At 41.1% G+C, this 23,675-nt stretch overlaps 1 protein-coding gene across 3 annotated transcripts in view; it reads left to right on the top strand.

Moving 5' to 3' along the window:
• Positions 1-23,675, top strand: part of KCNQ1 (potassium voltage-gated channel subfamily Q member 1) — a 507,180-nt gene that overhangs the window by 441,651 nt on the left and 41,854 nt on the right. For all 3 annotated transcript variants that reach the window (XM_053720436.1, XM_053720437.1, XM_053720435.1), the window contains 2 exons: positions 21,687-21,807; positions 22,016-22,091. In XM_053720436.1, coding sequence (XP_053576411.1) covers positions 21,687-21,807; positions 22,016-22,091 — 197 coding nt within the window. The remainder of the gene's footprint in view (positions 1-21,686; positions 21,808-22,015; positions 22,092-23,675) is intronic.

Raw genomic sequence — 23,675 nt, 5'->3', positions numbered from 1 at the left:
TCTGCAGACCAGATAAAGAGAGAGGCGTTCTTGAGGTGTATTGAAGACCTCTTGGCCCTGGGGGTGATTGTTCCGATTCCATAATTGTTACAGGGTCTGGGTTTTTATTCAAACCTGTTCGTTCCCAAAAAAGAGGGAACCTTCCGCCCAATTCTAGTCTTAAAATGTCTAAACAAGTTCCTCAAGGTTCCATCGTTCAAGATGAAAACCATTCGGACAATTCATCCTTTGATCCAAGAAGGGTCAGTATATGACGACCATAGATTTGAAGGACGCTTACTTACATGCTCCCATCCACAGGGATCATCACACGTTTCTGAGATTTGTATTTCTGGATCGTCACTTTCACTTTGTGGCCTTGCCTTTCGGCCTGGCCACAGCTCCCAGAATAATATTGAAGGTTCTAGGGGCCCTTATAGTGGTGGTCCAGTCAAGGGGGATAGCAGTGGCCCCCTATCTGGACGACATTCTAATTCAGGTTCCCTCATTTCCGAGGGCGTCATCTCACACGGAGATGTTACTCTTCTTCCTCCGGTCTGATGGGTGGAAGGTAAATGTGGAAAAGAGTTCTCTGGTTCCAACAAGAGTTGTGTTCTGAGGGACGATTATAGACTCTGTTCTGATGAAGATATTCCTGATGGAGACCAGAACAGTCAAGTTCCTATCGGCTTGTCAAGTCCTTAAGGAGACACTTTGTCCTTCAGTTGCTCAGTGTATGGAAGTAATTGGACTGATGGTGGCAGCCATGGACATTGTGCCATTTGCTCGTTTTCATCTGAGAGCTTTACAGTTATGCATGCTCAATCAGTGGAACGGAGATTATCTGGATCTATCTCCAAAGATAGTGTTGGATCAGAAGACAAAGCATTCTCTTCATTGGGGGCTTTCTCGGGAGCAACTGTCCCGGGGCACTTGCTTTCAGAGACCATCTTGGGTGACTACAGACGCCAGCCTGGTGGGCTGGGGGGGCAGTCTGGAAATCCCTCAAAGCTCATCGTCTTTGAACTCAGGAGGAGTCCAAACTACTGATCAACATTCTGGAATTGAGAGCAATTTACAATGTGCTTTTAGCTTGGCCTCAGTTGGCCTCGAACCAGTTCATCAGATTCCAATCAGACAACATAACATTAGTAGCGTACATCAACCATAAGGGGGGAACATGAAGTTCCCTAGCGATGAGGGAGGTGTCTCGGATCATTCAGTGGGTGGAAGACCACTGTTGTTGTCTTTCAGCCGTCCACATCCCGGGAGTAGACAACTGGGAAGCGGATTTTCTAAGCAGGCAGACTTTTCATCCGGGGGAATGGGAACTACATCCGGAAGTGTTCTCCAAACTGGTATCCAGATGGGGGGTGCCGGAGTTGGATCTCATGGCATCCCGCCAAAATGCAAAGCTTCCAAGGTATGGTTCCAGGTCAAGGGATCCTCAGGCCTTTCTAATAGATGCCCTGGTTGTTCCGTGGGACTTACAGTTGGCTTATCTTTTTCCTATATTTGCCCTCCTGTCTCGGGTGATTGCCCGCATAAGACAGGAATGAGCATCAGTGATTCTAATCACCCCAGCTCTGGTATGCAGATCTAGTGGAGATATCAACTCTACCTCCGTGGAAGCCTCCCCTGAGGAAGGACCTTCTTCTTCAGGGGACTTTTCTTCATCCAAATCTCGTTTCTCTGAAGCGGACTGCTTGGAGATTGAACACTTGATTCTGTCTAAGCGAGGTTTTTCGTCAGTGATTGAGACACTGATCCAGGCTCGTAAGCCGGTTACTAGAAGGATTTACTATAATATATGGAGGAAATATATTTTTTTGTGTGAAGCTAAGGGATATTCTTGGAGTAAGGTTAGGATCCGAAGAATATTATCCTTTCTTCAGGAGGGTCTGGATAAAGGCTTGTCTGTTAGTACCCTGAAGGGTCAAATTTCTGCCTTATCAGTTTTTTTACACAAACGTTTTCCAGATGTGCCAGACGTTCAGTCTTTTTGTCAGGTCTTAGTCAGAATTAGGCCAGTGTTTAAGGTGATTGCTCCTCCTTGGAGCCTTAATCTTGTGCTTAAGGTTTTACAACGGCGTCCGTTGGAGCCAATGCATTCTCTTGATATTAAACTTTTGTCTTGGAAAGTTTTGTTCTTGTTGGCTATTTCTTTTGCTCAGAGAGTATCTGAACTCTCCGCTTTACAGTTTGATTCTCCTTATATCATTTTTCATGCTGATAAGGCTGTTCTTCGTAGTAAGTTGGGATTCATTCCCAAGGTTGTATCTACTAAGAATATTAATCAGGAAATTGTTGTTCCTTCCCTGTGTCCAAAGCCTTCTTCAGACAAGGAGCGCTTGCTACATAATCTGGATGTTGTTTGCGCTCTTAAGTTTTACTTGGAAGCGACTAAAGACTTTTGGAAGTCTTCCGCTTTATTTGTTCATTTTTCTGGGAAGTATAGAGGTCAGAGGGTGTGTGCCCCTACTCTAGCTCTTTGGTTAAGGAGTGTGATCCGCATGGCCTATGAGTCCTCTGGGAAACAACCTCCAGAGAGGATTAAGGCTCATTCCAACAGAGCCACAGTCCCTTCTTGGGCTTTCAAAAATGAAGCTTCTATGGAGCAGAATTGCAAAGCTGCAACTTGGTCGTCTTTGCATACTTTTTCTAAATTTTACAGATCTGATGCTTATGCCTCGGCTGAGGCAGCTTTTGGGAGAAAGGTTCTTAAAGCGGTAGTGCCTTCTGTTTAGGCATGCTGGTTTTTTTATCCCTCCCTATTCAACTGTGTACTTTAGCTTGGGTATTGGTTCCCAACAGTAATTAAGATGGAACCTGTGGACTCACCACATCTTTAGAAGAAAACAAAATTAATGCTTACCTGATAAATTTATTTCTTCAAGTGGGTAATTGTTTTAGGCTTTTAACTAAACTTCAGTCACCTCTGCACCTTGTGTCACTGTCCTTTCTCCATTTACTTTCGGTTGAATGACTGGGGGTTATGGGTAGGGAAGTGATACTAAACAGTTTTTACTGTGGTGCTCTTTGCCTCCTCCTGCTAACGAGGAGTGGTATTCCCAACAGTAATTAAGATGAACCCGTGGACTCACCACATCTCGAAGAAATACAATTATCAGGTAAGCATAAATTTTGTTTTTAGAAAATAGGTGCCTGGCCCTTTAAGAAAACCACTGACTGCTCAGTGCAGTAAGCTGATCAATAAAGGAAACTCTGGTTAGGCAGGGGAGCATGTTTTATGTGGGTTAAGTATTTATAATGCTTGGTGCACATTTATATAATTGTATTACTCTCAAAATGGCTTTGAAGCCTTTTCTGAGGTGCAATTCAGCCGCAGCCTTTTACTTCCTCTTAGGAATTATGTATTGTCTATGTTGCTCAGGACCTACTCACTTTACTCCTGAGTTTAAGAATAGCTAACAAGACTATGGCAGCATATTTTCTGGCTATTATTGAGTTTTATACTTTCTGCTGATAACCTAAGAGTTCTTCAGACTTGATAACATCCTTCTAAGCAGGTGTTTTAGGCAGCTGTACACCTCAGCACATTGTTATATGATCTACAGTATACCCAATTGAGTATAATATGTGCAATTATATATTGTATTGAACATAATGACATATGGTGCCATTATCATTTATTATAACTATCTGCCCTATTAATACTTCTTTATAACATTAAGTCAGTAAAGCATTGTACTCCCATCATTGCCAGGGGATATAAACAGATAGTTTTTTTATACTGTTGTACATTTTATGCTGTTTAGAATATTATTTGCATTAATGTACACCATTATGATATGCAAACCTGTAGAAGCTGTTTATGTTTATTACATGTTCAGCAGCATACATAATGCTTTTTACATAGGCAGAACTTATTTCTCTGTAGATATGCAATACATTTTGGGCCAAATTTCAAGTTGAGCGCTAAATATCGCTTTTGTGAAAGCGCTATTAGCGCTCCACTGAGTAATACCAGCGCAGTTAGTTTTCGCTGGTATTGCAAGTTAAGCGCACATTATGGGAGCGTCGGTCTGATGCCGTCATACACGGCATGAGAACTAGCACAGCGAAGGGGGTAAGCAGTGCAGCAATGGCAGCATATTTAAATATATAGGTATATGACTTTATAATTTATATATTTATGTGTTAATATATGTATATAATATATTAACACATAAATATATATGTATATAAGCATATAGATATATATTTACTGTGAACACACAGTTCCCCTAGACAACAATGTAAAGGCACTTTTCAGTGCCTTTTTTTTCTAACACCCCAGAGCTGCAGGTTTTGGGCCCAAAAACTGCTAAGTGCATTTTTTTTAAACTAGCACTTGATTTTGGGGGCATTTGGGGCACATTTACAAAATTAACCAGAGTTTTGATCTCTGGTTAATTTTATAAGTGCTAATTGCTACTGCGAGCTTGCAAACTGGCAAATTTGCCTGGCACGTGATAAATTAGCGATTCACTTGTAATCTGGCCCTATATACTCTATGCTATTAGTGTACAGAATACTATAATACATGCTCCTCTAGGTATATACCTTTCATGCATATTACTCTGCATGTTTAAGTGGAGATCCTTTAGAGAGAAAATCTTTTGGTATCTCTTTTATACCTATGTTATGTGTAATTTATATCTATGCACTAAAGTTCTATCATGCAGATACTGAACATTGATCATGAATATTTTCATTAACAGTGGAGATCCTTTAGAGTTAGGATCTATTGTTATATCTCTTATACATATTGTATGGGTAATTTATATGTATGCACATACGTTTATCATGCAGGTACCGAACATTAATCATGAATATTTACATTAAGTATACACAGTATTTGCTTATTTTGGACATGGATTTACAAGTATCTACTGTGTACCTGTGGGTCTATATGTAGTGCTTCTCAAGTTAGTCAAGCCACATTTCAGGCTAAATATGTGTGTATGCTTAAGTAAATACATGTATACTAAATACTGATGCTTATGTCATGTACAGATTTATAAACGTTGTTTAAACTTATGTATAAGTTTATATATTTTAGGATTCATCAGGAGAAAAGTTTGGATATCCGGATTGATTGTTTTTTAGCTCCTGAAGTTTGCATAATCAGCAAAACACTGTCAGTTTGCCACTCTGTTTTGGATACAATCTTGGCGGTGATCAGAGTTTAGGGCATTTCAGTTGCTTCGTATCTGGACGACATACTAGTGCAAGCTTATTCCCTTTCACTATCTAATGGTCATACTCTCAAGCTTCTGTCTTCCTTCAAGACCATGGGTGGAGTATCAATGTGCCCAAAAGCTCATTATATCCTGCTATAAGTGTAGCATTTATAGGAGTCATAAAAGACTCAGTCCTTATGCATCTAGTTTCCTTTGACCCTTGGGACATCCTTCATTCGTCAGTCTTGGTCTTTTGTGCCGATGGATGTCAGGCGGGGGGGGGTCTGGATTTCTCAAGGAGCGCAAAGAAGTTTGGCCTCCTCTAGAGGCAAGGTTACCAGTCAACATTCTGGAACTTTTCAGCCCTGGCCCCTATTGAAGGAGGAAAATTGTATCCGTTTCCAGTTGGTCAATATCACAGCAGTGGCCTACATAAATAAAGGGGGGTACTTGCAGTCCACTGGCCATGCAGGATATGTCTCAGACTCTGTCTTAGGCAGAGAGGAATCATTACTAGCTATCGGCAAACTACCAGGTGTGAGCTTCTGGGAGGTGGATCATCTCAGCAGTCAATTGGTCCATCCAAGAGAGGTCCAATAGGTCTCTCCTTCAGGACATTTTCGATCGCTAAGTGATCAAATGGTGCTTACAAGACATAGATCTGATGTTTTGTGCAAGATCAAAAGATCCAAAGGCTCACATGATAGACGCCTTGGTATGTCCATGGGAGTTTCATCCAGCATACCTGTTTCCTTTGTTTGTTCCAAGAGTCATAACTCAAATCAAACAGGAGCCAACATTAGTAATATTAATGGCTCCCACCGTGCACCACAGGACATGGTATGCGGATCTAGTGCTGATGTCCTCATCTCTTCCATGGATTTTTCCTCTGAGACTTACCTGATAAATTATTTTCTTCCGGAATGATGATAGTCCACAGGCCCCGCCCATTTCATTTTTTTTGGCGACAGTTCTAATGATACCTCGGCTATATGTTAAACTAAGAGAGAGATGGGAGATGGGAGGTGGGAGGGATTTTAAGCTCTTATATGGGTTCTTGACCTCTGGCGGGAAATATATCCTATATGGTATGGAGGACTGTGGACTAACATCATTCCGAGAGAAAATAATTTATCAGGTAAGCATACATTTTGACTTTACAGATATGCTGCATCGCTTTCAAGTGCTTCAACATTTGGTTATCATGTCCTTTAAAGGAATATGATTAAGGCTGACACTGAAATTATATAATTTATATAATAAGTGATACTAAGCTAAATTAGTGGAACTATCCTGGAAGCCATCATGCGAGGAGCGTCCTCTTTATACGGTCACTGCCGTACACTGAAGTTGAGTGCAAGATAGCCGTTATAAAATTCTACAAATTCAAATCAGTCAATAGGAAGAGAGCTTCTGAAATTCTATTGGCTGATTTGAACAGCCAATAGGATTTCAGAAGATCTCATCCTATTGGCTGATTTGAATTTGAAGACAGAACCAAATCAGCCAATAGGAATGCAAGGTACGCCATTTTTAAACGACTTCCTTGCATTCAACTTAAGTGTATGGCAGTGACCATATGAAGAGGACGCTCCGCGCAGGATGGCATCGGCTTCCAGGATAGCTCCGCGCCGCCGAGATGGATGAAGGTGTCGCCACCTGGATGAAGATGGCTATCTGGACTTCAGGAACTGTGAGTATATTTTATGGGGTTAGTGTTTAGGTTTGTTTTTTTCATTTTTTTGGGTGGGGTTTTTTTTTAGGTTAGGGCTTTAGGCAATTGTAAATGAGCTGAATGCCCTTTTAAGGGCAGTGAAAAAGAGCTGAATGCCCTTTTAAGGGTAATGCTCATACAAATGCCCCTTTAGGGGCAATGGATAACTTAGATTTTTTTTAGAGTTAGGTTTTTTTATTTTGGGGGTTTGGTTGGGTGGTGGGTTTTACTGTTGGGGGGACTTTGTATTTTTTTTACAGGTAAAAGAGCTGATTTCTTTAGGGCAATACCCTACAAAAGTCCCTTTTAAGGGCTATTGGTAGTTTATTGTAGGCTAGGGGGTGTTTTTTTGGGGGGGGGGGTTATTTTTTTATAGGGCTATTAGATTAGGTGTAATTGTTTTTATTTTTGATAATTTCGTTTATTATCTTTTGTAATCTTAGTGTTTATTTTTTGTAATTTTAGATTTTTTTTAATTTTTTTGTAGTGTTAGGTTTTTTTAAATTTGTAATTTAGATTTTTTAATTGGTAGTTTTTTTATTTTATTAGAATAGTAATGTAAGTTTAATTTATAGTTTAAACTAACTTAAAGTTTTTTTTATTTCACAGGTAAGTTTTTATTTATTTAAATATAGTTATATTGTAATTTTAATTTAAAGTTAGGGGTGTTAGGTTTAGGGGTTATTAGTTTAATTTAGTGTTTTGCAATGTGGGGGGCCGGCGGTTTAGGAGTTAATATGTTTATTTAGTGGCAGCAATGTGGGAGGCCGGAGCTTTAGCGGTTAATAGGTTTATTTAGTGGCCGCGATGTGGGGGGGGTAGGGGTTAATAGGTTAATTATAGTGTCGGGGAGTGGCGGTTTAGGGGTTAATATATTTATATCGTGTAGGCGATGTCGGTGGGCGGCAATATGGGTTAATATGTTTAATAGTTGTGATGTGGGTGGGTGGCAGGTTAGGGGTTAATACATTTTAAAAAGTGTTTGCGATGCAGGAGGGTGGCGATTTAGGGGTTAATAGGTAGTTTATGGGTGTTAGTGTACTTTGTAACATTTCAGTTATCAGTTTTGTGAAACATTTTTGTTTTGCAAAATCCATAACTACTGCTCTCAGATGGCGGTATGGCTCGTGTCGGTATAGGCTGTAACGCAAGTATTTTAGCCTGAACGCACAACCTGTAATACTGGCGCTAGGGAAATCCCACACTCGAACATAATTTTTTTGAGTGCGGAATGGACATTGCGTTATAGGCTAAAATGCTTGTGGTATAGCTAACCCGACACGACTCGTAATATGTGTTCCTGTCCATTCCAGCATAATGGCTATTTTTTCTGCGTTAAAAGCCGTACCGTACCGCACCATAACTCAAAACTCGTAATTTAGGTGATTGTTAGTGAGTTGCAAAACTTTCAGGTTAAGAATTTTCCTTTGTAGAATACCTTGAGCGACGTTGTAGTTCTTGTCACTGTATAAAGCACAAAGAGAGAGATAATACCCATTGTGTAGTAAATCATCCTAACACTTTATTAATGGTTAATGACAAAACTCATAATGCTTTAAAGGGACAGTGTAATGTGAAACTTTATTTCCCTTAAAGGGACATTAAACACTAAATAAATGCTAGATAGAATGATGCACTCAAAGAAAAGATTAGTCTGATAACATGTATATGTACTTTTTTAAACTTTCATTAGCTGTTTCAGCTAATGACAAAATAAGTGTAAAGTTGTAGTGTCTATAAAACAATGGGAGCTGCTATGTTGTAACTTAGGTTACCTTCTCTGCTGCGGCCAATTAGGGATAGTTCTAAATATGTCACTAGAGTGTGCAGCCAATGGCTGAGTGGAACATAAGTGTTCTGCACTTCCATTTCTATCAGGAACTGAAAATCTCACAATTCCAGAATGAAATGACAGGAAAAGGGGACAAAATAAGCAATGAAAGTATATTTCAGAGGTTTTTTATATATATATATGGGATTAATCATTTTCTTTTTAATGACACGATGAGTCAACGGATCATCTTAATTACTAATGGGAATACCTCTCCTGTCCTGCAAGAGGCAGCAAAGAGCACCACAGCAAAGCTGTTAAATAGCTCCTCCCCTCCCTCCCACCCCAGTCATTCGCTTTGCCTATGTTAAGTGCAAGGAGGTGGTGAAGTTAGGTGTTAGAAAAGATTCTTCAATCAAGAGTTTTTTATTTTTAAAAGTAGTACAAGATTGTGCTGCTTTGTTCTGGGGTGTAGCCGTAGTCCATATCAGTCTTCTCAGTAAAGCAGTGGTGGCTTTAGAGCTATGGGAACTTGTGGAAAATAATTCTCACTGCGCCTCCCATGTAATTTATGCTACCCTTACCAAGAAAATCTGAGGGATATTACTCAGGACTTTCGTTTATTTACAGGTCCATGTGAGGAAGAGGACCTCTCAAACCTGGGAACTGCCTTGGCTGTCAGGCAGAAGATGAGGTAAGTACTGACTTTATTCTGGGGGTTGAAGTAAAACTCAGAAGAAAGGTTGTACACTTTGTTTATACCTCATTAAAATTCGGGCTCGTTTTCAGAGGGTTGCAAGTAAGATTTCTCCAACATTGGTGTGTCCGGTCCACGGTTTCATCCTTACTTGTGGGATATTCTCCTCCCCTACAGGGAATGGCAAGGAGAGCACACAGCAAGAGCTGTCCATATAGCCCCCCCTCTGGCTCCGCCCCCCAGTCATTCTCCTTGCCGCTCTGAACAAGTAGCATCTCCACGGGGATGGTGAGGAGTTTGTGGTGTTAGTTGTAGTTTTTTTTATTTCTTCTATCAAGAGTTTGTTATTTTAAAATAGTGCCGGTTTGTACTATTTACTCTACAACAGAAAATGAAGAAGATTTCTGTTAAAAGAGGAGTATGATTTTAGCAGCAGTAACTAAAATCAATTGCTGTTCCCACGCAGGACTGTTGAGCCCAGAGAACTTCAGTTGGGGGGAACAGTTTGCAGACTTATCTGCTTCAGGTACGATTAGTCATATTTCTAACAAGACATGTTAATGCTAGAAGACTGTCAGTTTTTCCCTTAGGGGATCGGTAAGCCATTTTCTTAGATTCATAACAGATTAAGGCTTATAAATGGGCGCTATACTGGTTGACACTATTGTGGGCTTAATCGATTGGTTTATATCAGATTTATTGGACATTTAGAGTGTTTTTTTGTGTTATAAAAGCACTTTTGGGAACGTTTTTTTCGCCTGGCATCTAGTTAGACTACTTTAGTCAGAAAGGCCCCTTCACTCTGGTAATGCAGATGAAGGAGGCCCCGTTTTCGCGCCTCAATTGCGCAGTTTATTTCCTTGGCAGTGCATGCAGCTTCATTTGAGGGTCCTGTGGGTAAAGAAAACGGACTCAGGAAGGTTTATTTCAGTGCTGAATCACTTTAAGGGAAGGTAAAAAGCCGCAGCAAGGCTGTGGCAGTGATTGTTGTGTGATAAAATTGTTTATTTGAACAAATTGCTCCGTTTTGCTCATTTTAAGGGTTAAAGGCACTAGGACTCTGGGGTGCAAATTTTGTAAAAATCGGACATTGCCTTCATAGTTTTTCAAACTTTCAGAAATAAAGTGTGCTTGTTTATTATTTAAAGAGACAGTAACGCTTTTCTTTAAAAAAGTTTTTATTGCATTTTTAGCCTGCCATATTCTGTCTAACATGTCTGTACCTTCAGATAGCTTATGCTCTGTATGTATGAAAGCCAAGGTGGTTCCCCCTATTAATGTTTTGTGCAAATTGTGTCATAGCGTCCAAACAAAGTAAGGACAGTACTGTCACATTTAATAAGATTGCCCAGGATGATTCTTCATGTGAAGATAGTGGGGATAGTTTATCATCCTCTCCTTCTGTGTCAACACCAGTTTTGCCCGCGCAGGCGATACCTAGTACATCTAGCGCGCCAATGCTGGTTACTATGCAGCAATTAACTGCAGTGATGGATAATTCTATAGCAAATCTATTATCCAAACTGCCATCCTATTCTAGAAAGCGTGATTGCTCAGTTTTTAAATACAGAAGATAAGCAGGTTAGCGCTGAGGACAATTTATCAGTTGTTCCCTCACATCAATCTGAGTATAGCAGTGAGGGAGGGCCTGTCTGAAGGGGAAGTTTCTGATTCAGGAAAAGTTTCTCAGCAGGCAGACACTGATATAGTGATTTTTAAATTTAAGTTAGAACACCTCCGCGCCCTGCTTAAGGAGGTCCTAACTACTCTAGATGATTGTGATTCTCTAGTAATTCCAGAGAAATTGTGCAAGATGGACAAATTCTTAGAGGTGCCAGTGCACGCTGATGCCTTTCTGATACCCAAGCGGGTGGCGGACATAGTGACTAAGGAGTGGGAAAAGCCAGGTATACCTTTTGTTCCACCTCCTATATTCAAGAAAATGTTCCCCATTGTCGACCCTAGAAAGGACACATGGCAGACAGTTCCTAAGGTTGAGGGGGGCGGTTTCAGTGTTAGCTAAGCGCACAACTATTCCTATTGAGGACAGTTGAGTTTTCAAAGATCCTATGGATAAAAGATTAGAAGGACTGTTAAAAAGGAATTTATTCAGCAGGGCTTCCTTCTTCAACCAATCTCGTGCATTATTCCTGTCACTACCGCAGCGTATTTTGGTTCGAGGAACTGGAAAATTCGCTTCAAAGGGAGACTCCATATGATGAAGTCATGGACAGAATTCACGCACTTAAGTTGGTTAATTCATTTATTTTGGATGCCGCTTTTCAATTGCTAAGTTAGCGGCGAAAAATTCAGGGTTTGCTATAGTGGCGCGCAGAGCGCTTTGGCTAAAATCCTGGTCGGCAAATGTGTCGTCCAAGAACAAATTGCTTAATATTCCTTTCAAGGGTAAGACCCTATTCGGGCCGGAATTGAAAGAGATTATTTCAGACATTACTGGTGGAAAGGGACATGCCCTCCCACAAGATAGGCCTTTTAAGGCTAAGAACAAATCTAATTTTCGTTCCTTTCGCAATTTCAGGAACGGACCAATTCCTAACTCTGCGGCCTCCAGACAAGAAGGCAACACTTCCCAACCTAAACCAGCATGGAAACCATTGCAAGGTTGGAACTTAGGGTAAACAGGCCAAAAAGCCTGCTGCTGCTACCAAGACAGCATGAAGGGGTAGCCCCGATCCAGGACCGGATCTAGTAGGGGGCAGACTCTCTCTCTTTGCTCAGGCTTGGGCAAGAGATGTTCCGGATCCCTGGACACTAGAATAGTCTCTCAGGGATATCTTCTAGAATTCAAGGAACTTCCTCCAAAGGGAAGGTTCCACATGTCTCGCTTATCTTCAGACCAGATGAAGAGACAGGCATTCTTACACTGCGTAGGAGACATAGTAAAGATGGGAGTGATACACCCAGTTCCAATAACGGAACAAGGAAGATTTTTCCAACAATCCAGGAGGGTCAATACATGACTACCGTGGATTTAAAGGATGCGTACCTGCATATTCCTATCCACAAAGATCTCCATTAGTTCCTGAGGTTCGCCTTCCTGGAAAGACAGTTCGTGGCTCTTCCATTCGGTTTAGCCACTGCTCCCAGAATTTTCACAAAGGTGCTAGGGTCCCTTCTAGCGGTATTAAGACCGAGGGGCATTGCTATAGCACCTTATCTAGACGACATTCTAACCCAAGCGTCGTCTCTTTCCAAAGCAAAGGCCTATACAAGACATTGTTCTAGCCTTTCTCAGATCTCACGGGTGGAAGGTGAACGTAGAAAAGAGTTCCCTGTTCCCGTCAACAAGAGTTCCCTTTCTGGGAACAATAATAGATTCTATGGAAATGAGGATCTTCCTGACAGAGGTCAGAAAATCAAAACTTCTGAGCGCCTGTCAAGTTCTTCACTCTATTCTGCAGCCTTCCATAGCTCAGTGCATGGAAGTAATAGGATTAATGGTCGCAGCGATGGACATAGTTCCTTTTGCTCAAATTCAACTAAGACCATTACAACTGTGCATGCTCAAACAGTGGAATGGGGATTATGCAGACTTGTCTCCCCAGATTCAAGTAGACCAGGTAATCAGGGATTCTCTCCGCTGGTGGTTGTCTCAGGTTCACCTGTTTCAGGGAATGAGTTTCCGCAGACCAGAGTGGGTCATTGTCACGACCGACGCCAGTCTCTTAGGCTGGGGCGCGGTCTGGGACTCTCTGAAAGCTCAAGGTCTATGGTCTCGAGAAGAGTCTTTTCTTCCGATAAACATTTTAGAACTGAGAGCGATATTCAATGCGCTCCTGGTTTGGCCTCACCTGACAAAGGTCAAATTCATATGGTTCCAGTCGGACAACATGACGACTGTAGCGTACATCAATCATCAGGGGGGAACAAAGAGTTCCTTGGCGATGAGAGAGGTATCCAAGATCATCAAATGGGCGGAGGATCACTCCTGCCATCTATCTGCAATTCACATCCCAGGAGTAGACAACTGGGAGGCGGATTATTTGAGTCGTCAGACTTTCCATCCGGGGGAGTGGGCACTCCACCCGGAGGTCTTTGCCCAGTTAACTCAACTAGGGGGCATTCCAGACATGGATCTGATGGCGTCTCGTCAAAACTCCAAGGTTCCTCGATACGGGTCCAGATCCAGGGATCCCAAGGCGACACTAGTGGATGCATTGGTGGCGCCTTGGTCGTTCAATCTAGCTTATGTGTTCCACCGTTCCCTCTCCTTCCCAGGCTTGTAGCCAGACTCAAACAGGAGATGGCCTTGGTGATTCTGATAGCTCCTGCGTGGCCACGCAGGACTTGGTATGCAGACCTGGTGAATATGTCATCGGCTCCACCATGGAAGCTACCTTGGAGACAGGATCTTCTAGTACAAGGTCCATTCGAACATCCAAATCTAGTTTCTCTGCAACTGACTGCTTGGAAATTGAACGCTTGATTCTATCTAAGCGTGGGTTTTCAGATTCGGTTATAGATACTCTGATTCAGGCCAGGAAGCCTGTGACTAGGAAAATTTACCATAAGATATGGAAAAAATATATCTGTTGGTGCGACTCCAAGGGATACTCTTGGAGTAAAATTAAAATTCTGAGGATACTTTCCTTTCTCCAAGAGGGTTTGGATAAAGGTTTGTCAGCTAGTTCTCTAAAAGGACAGATATCTGCTCTGTCTGTTTTGTTGCACAAACGTCTGGCAGCCGTGCCAGATGTACAGGTGTTTGTACAGGCTTTAGTCAGAATCAAGCCTGTCTACAGACCTTTGACTCCTCCATGGAGTCTAAATTTAGTTCTTTCAGTTCTTCAAGGGGTCCTGTTTGAACCCTTACATTCCATAGATATTAAGTTACTATCTTGGAAAGTTCTGTTTTTTGGTTGCTTTTTCTTCGGCTAGAAGAGTTTCTGAATTGTCTGCTTTGCAGTGTGTTCACCCTATCTGGTATTCCATACAGATAAGGTAGTTTTACGTACAAATCCTGGTTTTCTTCCAAAAGTGGTTTCCAACAGGAATATTAACCAGGAAATAGTGGTTCCTTCTCTGTGTCCGAATCCAGTTTCGAAGAAGGAACGTTTGTTACATAATTTAGATGTAGTTCGTGCTTTGAAATTCTATTTAGAAGCAACGAAGGATTTCAGACAGACATCTTCTTTGTTTGTCGTCTATTCTGGTAAGAGGAGAGGACAGAAAGCTACTGTCACCTCTCTTTACTTTTGGCTGAAAAGCAGCTTCCGATTGGCTTATGAGACTGCTGGACGGCAGCCTCCTGAACAATTTACAGCTCATTCTACTAGAGCTGTGGCTGCCACATGGGCCTTCAAGAACGAGGCTTCTGTTGATCAGATCTGTAGGGCAAGCGACTTGGTCTTCCCTGCATACTTTGCCAAAATTTTACAAATTCGATACTTATGCTTCTTCGGAGGCTATTTTTGGGAGAAAGGTTTTGCAAGCCGTGGTGCCTTCCGTTTAGGTAACCTGATTTGCTCCCTCCCTTCATCCGTGTCCTAAAGCTTTGGTATTGGTTCCCACAAGTAAGGATGAAACTGTGGACCGGACACACCAATGTTGGAGAAAACAGAATTTATGTTTATCTGATAAATTTCTTTTCCAACGGTGTGTCCGGTCCACGGCCCGCCCTGGTTTTTTAGTCAGGTTTGAAAAATGTCTTTCTTTCTTTATACACTACAGTCACCACGGCACCCTATAGTTTCTCCTTTTTCTCCTAACCGTCGGTCGAATGACTGGGGGGGCGGAGCCAGAGGGGGGCTATATGGACAGCTCTTGCTGTGTGCTCTACTTGCCATTCCCTGTAGGGGAGTAGAATATCCCACAAGTAAGGATGAAACCGTGGACCGGACACACCGTTGGAGAAAGAAATTTATCAGGTAAACATAAATTCTGTTTTCCCTAGAGTTTTACGGGACACCTTGGACAATCTGGACGCAGGCACTGGGGCTGGATGGGGCATGTGTTCTCATCTCCCGGCAGTTTAATAATAGCCGACCGGGAGATCACATATTGCCAAGACCTCGATGAATTATACTGAAGAACGAGTTCAGTGTGAGGTGGTTGAACTGTTAAAATGTTTACACTCGGACTAGCAGCTGCCCAATACTAGAAGCTGATCAGTCCGTTATTATGCTCCCAGTGGTTCCACCTAGTACAGATATCAATGGCGACCGGTAGATGGCTATGTTAACGCCCACGATGGGCGGAGTTAGGTGTGGCGCCAATTTAGTGGTGCAACACTTTGTAAGCATTTCCGGGTAACGGAAGGCATAGAGGATTTAACCCTGAATGTTTGCTCTTGAAAGAGAACGGACCGGACAGCGCTTCAGCTGAGTCCAGAATATTTACTGTGTAGAACGGCTGGCAGGCACCTCAGCTAGGAAACGCTTGAGGAAATGTTTAAGCTGAGGTGTAAAAGGGGTTTACAGTATCGTGTACCTCCATAGTTGGCACAAGTAAATAAAGAAGTTGCATTTTAAAAACAGTAACGTAAATAAAAAGTTACGTTTTTAAAAATGAAAGAAACAGTAACGTTTTTTTACTGGGTTAGTTTTTATTTGATTATTCACCCATATGTGAGCAAGAGTGGTCCAAGAGACCCTACAAAGTGTCTCCTCAGGGTTTTGAAACAAATGTGAAACCACCAATAACCTTCTCTGTCCCCTATGTTGTGAGAGAACTTTACTATAGGAATAAAAAAAATTCTCCACAAGTGTCAAAGAAATGTTATAGCCCACACATGCAGTGCCCTGCGCTTCCTCACAAACTCCACCTGGAGTTACTTGGCAGGACATCGCTTCCTAAGATCATTGAAGCGATATCTGGTGCATTTTCCTTTTTTCCCATGTTGCAGGGAAAACGCTTGAGGAAATGTATGTAATCAGTAAATGTTGCTGATACAGCAGTAGCTATTCTGGATTTTCTTCACCGAAGTGGAGGATACTTCGGTAGTATATAAGGGGGAAATCTCAGACTCTATCTGTGTAATTCCTTTATTTGATGCTGCAGTGTTTTCTTTCAGTTTAAGCTTGCACACCTCCGTTTGTTACTTTAGGAGGTTTTTGCTACCCTGGACGACTCCGATATCTCCGGCGTAGTTAATTCGAATGAGTCCAGTAAACGTTACAAAGCCCTTTTCTCCAAGATATAGCAGATTGTATCAAGGAGTCTTGTCAATGGTACCCAGGGAATGTGTATATGTCAGAGTTGACAACTACCTGCGGTTTGTATTACTTGTCACCAGTGCAATGGCGTACTGTGTTGATGTCTATTCGGACAGACACTCATCTCGAAAAAATACAGGATAGGATTAAGGCAATTAAGTTAGCCAACTCTTTTATTCAGATGCTCCACTTCATGGTTTTTAAGTTGGGTGCTAATATTTCAGGCTTTGCCATATGGCCCGCAGAGCGTTAGGGAAAATAGCAATTAGCTCAGACAGCAAGGCTACTGCCTTGTAGATCAAGGTCATTCGTTCAATTCCTGCCCAATAACAACAAAGTGAAAATGTGTCATTTAAAAAAGATATATGGCCTGCAGATGCCTCATCTGTGTATAAACTTTTGGTGATTCCCTACAAGGGGGAGACCTTGTTTGGACCTGCTTATTCTCTCTGATATTAAGAGAGGAAAGGGACATTCCTTCCCTCAGGATAAGTTAACAGTCATCAGTGTATTTTAGTTCTTTTTGAACTTTCAAAGGAAGTCGTTCAACTCCTTCCAAGCAGGAGCAGTCTAATCTTTCCTGGTGACCCAGTCAATCTTGGAATAGGGGAAAGCAATACAAGTATCCTGCTGGTGAATCAAAAGACAGCATGATAGGCCTGCCCCCAATCAGGGATAGAATTTAGAGTTCAGGACTTTTTTCTCCCAGGGGTGGGTCTTTGCTTCCATGATTATCTACAGAGGAAGAGAGACCTCTCTGACAGGGGATTGATAGTTCCTGTTCGGATTCAGGAACAGGGTCTAGAATTTATTCCAACTTGTTCATTGTTCCCATTAAGAGGAGGGAACCCTTCAGATCTGTTTTTAGATCTCAAGAGTCTAAACAGATTCCTCAGAGTACCGTCCTTCAAGAGGGAAGCTATTCACTCCATTCTTCCTTGATCCAAGAGGGTCAATCTATGGAAACTGGATTAAAGGATGCGTATTTGCATGTTCCCATTCATAGGGATCATCTCAATTTTCTAAGGTTTGCCTTTCTAGACAAACACTTCCAATTCGGGGCTCTTCCCTTTGGTCTTGCCACAGCTCCCAGAATTTTTCATCAATGCTTCTGGAAACGTTGTTTCGGTTAAGGGGCATTGCAGTGGCGCCCTATCTGGATGATATCTTAGTCCAGATGCCATCCTTACAACAAGCAAGATCCCACACGAAATCTCACGGGTGGAAGGTAAATTTGGAAAGAGTTCCTTAGTCCCAAATTCAAGGGTTAATTTCTTGGGAACCATAATAGATTCCCTATCAATGATGATTTTTCTGACAGAAGTCAGGAAATCATGAATTTTCGATACTTGTCTAGCTCTTCAGTCCACTCCTCGGCTATTAGTGGCTCAGTGCATGGAGGTAATCGGGCTGATAGTGACTGCAATGGACATCACCCCGTTCGCTCAGTTCCACCTCAGACTTCTGCAGTTAAGCATGCTTAGGAAATGGAACAGAGATTATGTGGATTTGTCTCCTCAAATACTACTGGAGCAGGAGACAAGGGATTCTCTTCAATGGTGGTGGTCTCTGGATCATCTCTCCCAGGGAACCTGCTTTCACAGACCATCTTGGGTGATTGTGTCAACAGACGCCAGCCTCTAGGCTGGAGCTGAGAGCGATCTTCAATGCTCTTCTGGCCTGGCCTCAGTTAGCCTCAGTCCAGTGTATCAGGTTCCAGTTGGGCAACATAACTTCAATGGCTTACATCAATCATCAGGGAGGAACGAGGAGTTCCTTAGCGATGACAGAGGTAACCAAGATAATTCAGTGGGCGGAGACCCATTCTTGCTGCCTGTCGGCGATCCACATCCCAGGGGTGGACATTTGGGAGGTGGACTTCCTGAGCAGGCAGACCTTTCATCCGGGGAGTGGGAACTCCAATCGGAAGTGTTCTCCAGCCTGATTCTCAAGTGGGGTCAGCCGGAATTAGATCTCATGGCATCTCGACAGAATGCCAAGCTCCCGAGATACAGGTCCGGGGACCCCCAGGCAGAACTGATAGATGCTCTGGCGGTTCCTTGGACCTTCAGTCTAGCATACCTATTTCCTCCATTTGCGCTTCTTCCTCGGGTCATTGCTTGAATCAAGCAGGAGAGGTCATCGGTGTTCCTCATTGCACCTGCTTGGCCTCGTAGGATTTGGTATGCAGATCTGGTGGACATGTCACCTCTGCCACCTTGGAGACTCCCGTTAAGGAAGGGCCTTCTAATTAAAGGGCCCTTCCTTCACCCAAATATAGTTTCTCTGAAGCTGACTGCTTGGAGATTGAACGTTTAATTTTATCCAAGGGGGTTTTTTCTGACTCGGTCATAGAGCCCATGATTCAGGCTTGTAAGCCTGTAACCAGAAGGATTTACCATAAGTTATGGCGTAAATATTGCTATTGGTGTGAATCCAAAGACTACTCATGTCTTTTTCTTTTCTCCAAGAGAGATTTGGAGAAAGGTTTATCGACAAATTCCCTAAGGGGTCAAATCTCTGCCTTATATATTTTGTTACACAAACGTCTGGCAGATGTCCCAGATGTACAATCATTTTGTCAGGCCTTGGTCAGGTTCAGGCCTGTGTTCAAACCAGTTACTCCTCCATGGAGTCTGAATTTAGTTCTCAAAGTTCTTCAAGGGGCTCCGTTTGAGCTTATGCTTTCCTTAGATATTAAGATGTTATCTTGGAAAGTTTTATTTCTTGTTGCTATATTTTTCTTCTGCTCGTAGAGTGTCAGAGCTCTCGGCATTGCAGTATGAGTCCCCTTACCTTATTTTCCATTCAGATAGGGTAGTTTTACGTACTAAATTAGGATTTCTTCCTAAGGTTGTTTCTGATCTGAACATTTATCAGGAGATTGTTGTTCCTTCTTTGTGTCCTAATCCTACTTCTCAGAAGGAATGACTTCTGCACAATTTGGACGTGGTCCGTGCTGGCGACTAAGGACTTTCATCAGTCTCCCTCTTTGTTGTTGGTTCTCAGGAAAACGTAAGGAACAGAAAGCTACGGCTACTTCTTTTTCTTTTTGGCGTAAGAGTATCATACGTTTTGCATAGGAGACTGCTGGACAGCATCCTCCAGAGAGAGGTACGGCTCATTCCACGAGGGCAGTTGCTTTCTCATGAGCATTAAAAGATGAAGCTTCTGTGGAACAGATTTGCAAGGCTGCAACATGGTCCTCTCTTCACACTTTTTCAAAGTTCTACAAATTTGACACTTTTGCCTCGGCTGAGGCCGTTTTTGGGAAAAAGGTTCTTCAAGCAGTGGTGCCTTCCGTTTAGGTTCCCTGTCTTGTCCCTCCCGTATCATCTGTGTACTCTAGCTTGGGTATTGATTCCCATTAGTAATTAAGATGATCCGTGGACTCATCATGTAATTAAATATAAAATAAAATTTATGCTTACCTGATAAATGTATTTCTTTTTTGACACGATGAGTCCACGTCCCGCCCTGTTATTTAGACAGGTTATTTGTATGTTATAAACTTCAGACACCTCTGCACCTTGTTTCTTCCTTTCTGTCCTTAACTTTGAATGACTGGAGTGGGAGGGAGGGGAGAAGCTATTTAACAGCTTTGATGTGGTGTTCTTTGCCGCTTCCTGCAGGGCAGGAGAGGTATTCTCATTAGTAATTAAAATGATCTGTGGACTCATTGTGTCAAAAAAGAAATACATTTATCAGGTAAGCATACATTTTCTTTTATATTCCCTTCTCAAAGTGTTTAATATTCCTTTAATGTGTTTCCAATGACTTGTTTTACCAGCTGAAGAGTATAAAACAAATAGGAAATTGTTCCTTTAGGTTTATTTTTTATGAACTAGCTGGTCTTGCTTTTTGAAACCACAACCCATTGAAATTAGTTGTGCTTGCAGGGATATCAATTCTCCTTACATTATCGCTCTTTGTACACATTCATACTTATTTTATCTTGTTTGTATACTTAGAGAGAACAATTGAAATTGAACAGTATTTATCTCTTTGTCTCCTGGTTATGTTTACGCAGTGTTTCCATAAGTATTGAAATGTTCAGTAAAAGAGCAACAGGCAAAAGCTGCTATTTCAAAGGGCAAAATAACACTAAATAATAATATACTCCAGCAGGTAAAATAGATAATTGAGAAAAATTTAAAGTACACAGTCTCTTTAAAAACAAACTTGCACATTTAATGTGAAATCTCTAAAGGCTCCTCTGCATAGGCTAGCCTCACCGTACTGCAGAGTGTGATGTCACTGTATCCCTTTAAATGTTTGGTGGTTGTTATTGCAACAAGAGAAAAAGGATTTTGCAATAAGTCTACATTTCAAATCATTCCATAAAAGTGTTTTCCTAGTCACATTGCCCTTTATTTGTGTCCCTTGCCCTTTCATACCTTTCCTTCTATTTAATGTCACATCTATTTCTCGGGCCCATAATTCTGGCCTGTTTTCCCGTATCTTATTTCACACTTTCCAGATGTTGTTCTCTCTCTCTCTCTATCTCTCTCTCTTCATATCTCCCTTTTCTTTTAAAGGGACAGTCTACTGTAAAATTGCCTTTACATGAATGTGTTTCCAATGACTTGTTATACCAGTTGCATAGTATAAAATGTATAAAAATGGCTTATCTAGGTTTATTTATGTATTTGAACTAGCTGGTTTTGTTCTTTGAAACCACAGCCCATCAAAATGGGTTGAGCTTGCCAGGAAATCGGATATCCTTAGTTTATCCCTTTATGTACACACATGCTTCTTTATATTATCTCTGCAAACAATAGCCAATGCTTAGAAAAATTTAAAATTAACATTTTATTGCTTATCTTTGCTATCCCCCATATGGCTATGTTTACACTTGTTTTCTTTAACCTTTACTTAAGTATATTAATACCTTCAGTACAGATGGGGATACCATTGGCAACATCAGCTATTTCAGATATTGAAATAAAGTAAAAGGAACTATTTGTAAACAATTTAATACACTCCAGTAGGTAAAATGGATCATTTGGAAAATAAATTAAGCTGTCACTCCATCTCTCTATTCCAGGGTCCCCTTCCCTGAAGTTAAATCATCTGTGGTTTAAGCTTTTACAATAAATGAGTCACACTGTAGATCTCAGTTTAGAACTGCCTAATATATGCCCCTTTTGTTTTATCTCTGCAGTAAGAAAAAACTTTGGACTGCTGGATGTCAGTTCTGCTCCATTTATCAGGACAAACAGTTTTAACGAGGATCTGGACATGGAAGGGGACTCATTGCTGACCCCAATAACGCATATTTCAGAGTAAGCGTTACTTTTTTTCCTTTACACGTTGCCTTCATAGATTTATGACCATTTTGCAGATGAAAACGCATTCATTTATTTTTTCCATTTTATGTACAAATACAATAATGTTACACCCAGTGATCAATTCTCTCTACAACAGACCGAGACCATAGACTAATGAGCTATTTATGTAATCCTGAATTTATCATTCTGTGTTTTCTTACAGACTCAAAGAGCACCACCGCGCAGCCATCAAAGTCATTAGACGGATGCAGTATTTTGTAGGGAAGAAAAAATTTCAGGTTGGTTAAACATCTGGGGATTTCTCAATGCAAATCCTGATTTGTAGGAATAAATATGTAAATTAAAGGCCTGTACTTCTCCAGTGTTCGGTATCATTAATTTAAAGGGTGCATTTTAAACCTGGGGTATCCATCCTTTTAAGAGGGGCCATCATTTTTGTTTCCACTGTAAACACATTTAGAAAATCTGTTAATTGAAACAAAATTACATACTTCCAATTGAGTAAAACCTTCAGTTAAGCAATGTGTAAGATGTGTGGCATTACTTATACTTGCAGAAGGACCATAAACTGTCATGTACGTGCAGGCACAGAAACATATTCATGTGCATATGCGACGCCCAGGGTTAACCAACACACGTCACATGTTTTGCACAGAAAGGGTTAACAGATCCTTTCTCCCTTAACCAATTTGTCACAGTCTAGCCACTCCAGGCAACCCTGTGACTCAGTTTAGTAGTTACAAACACTCTCTAGTCAGTTCTAGAGAAAAAATGGCCAAAACTCCCCTTTAATTCTACCCACACTAAACTCCAAGCTGCCACCACCTAAGATTTTACATGGGAAATCTTAAGTAAAAACCCAGACTAACAAATTAAAATCCCAAAATATAATTTAGCAAAAATTAAGATAAAGAAAAACACAGTACTATTATCACCAATCTCTTTCAGTAATGTGGTTCAAATATTAGACAAAGGCAAAACATAATAAAGGGACATTTGTTATGAGCACAAAAGAGTCACAGTACATATATAATAAAAAAAAAACCTGTTAACAAATAATTTACACACAGCAAACCGTTTTTTAAAATAAATGGCAGAAAATAACAGATATTATAACTTTACCCCATAAGAATTAAGTATTCTGCATCCAGAGAGAGGGATTGGAGAATAGTCAAATAGTTATATACACTTAACTCTGATATAAAATTTCTTAAACAATCTTCCTTTGAGAGTGGGCCAGGGAAGTACCCACCCCTCTCTTTTATGACAGAATCCTTGGCTGGGATTATAGGAAAATGTATAACTTTGGTTTCCCTTGTGACATCATGAGGATTAGTTTGATACCAAATATGACATGGTTGTCATATTTCTATCATCCAGTGTCATATATGTGATAAAATGGTGTTTGAATAGAAAACAATGCGATTTGCTCCTCAATTAAGTAAAAAAACGTAATTTTATGTATGATACTTTAAAAACAAATTGGAAGCTTGCAATACAAACATGTGGTGAGCACAGCACTGGTGGCTTACGCGTTTTGGCTAACAATCCGTAATCATAGCCTATTATTGTTGTGCTGTTTGCACACTTTTAAAACCCAAACATCATTTCAATTGGCTGCTTTGATGCCTCAATACTTTAAAAAGTTATGCCTACCACTCTTTAACCCTTTTCTGCCTGAACATTCCGACAAGAGACAATGTTACAAAGGGAAACACTTAATACATGAACACTCATTAATATGGAGATGATATTATTACAAACATTTACCCGTAAGATGAAATAAGGGTTGATAAAGTAAACTACTAATCCATATAGACCATGTGTAAATATAGTTCTTGAATATATGCATGCATTTGTTA

The sequence above is a fragment of the Bombina bombina genome, chromosome 7 (genome assembly GCF_027579735.1).
Source record: "Bombina bombina isolate aBomBom1 chromosome 7, aBomBom1.pri, whole genome shotgun sequence".
Taxonomy (NCBI): Eukaryota; Metazoa; Chordata; class Amphibia; order Anura; family Bombinatoridae; genus Bombina; species Bombina bombina.
The sequence above is the reverse complement of the archived record's forward strand: the minus strand, read 5'-3'. Positions and strand labels throughout refer to the sequence as shown.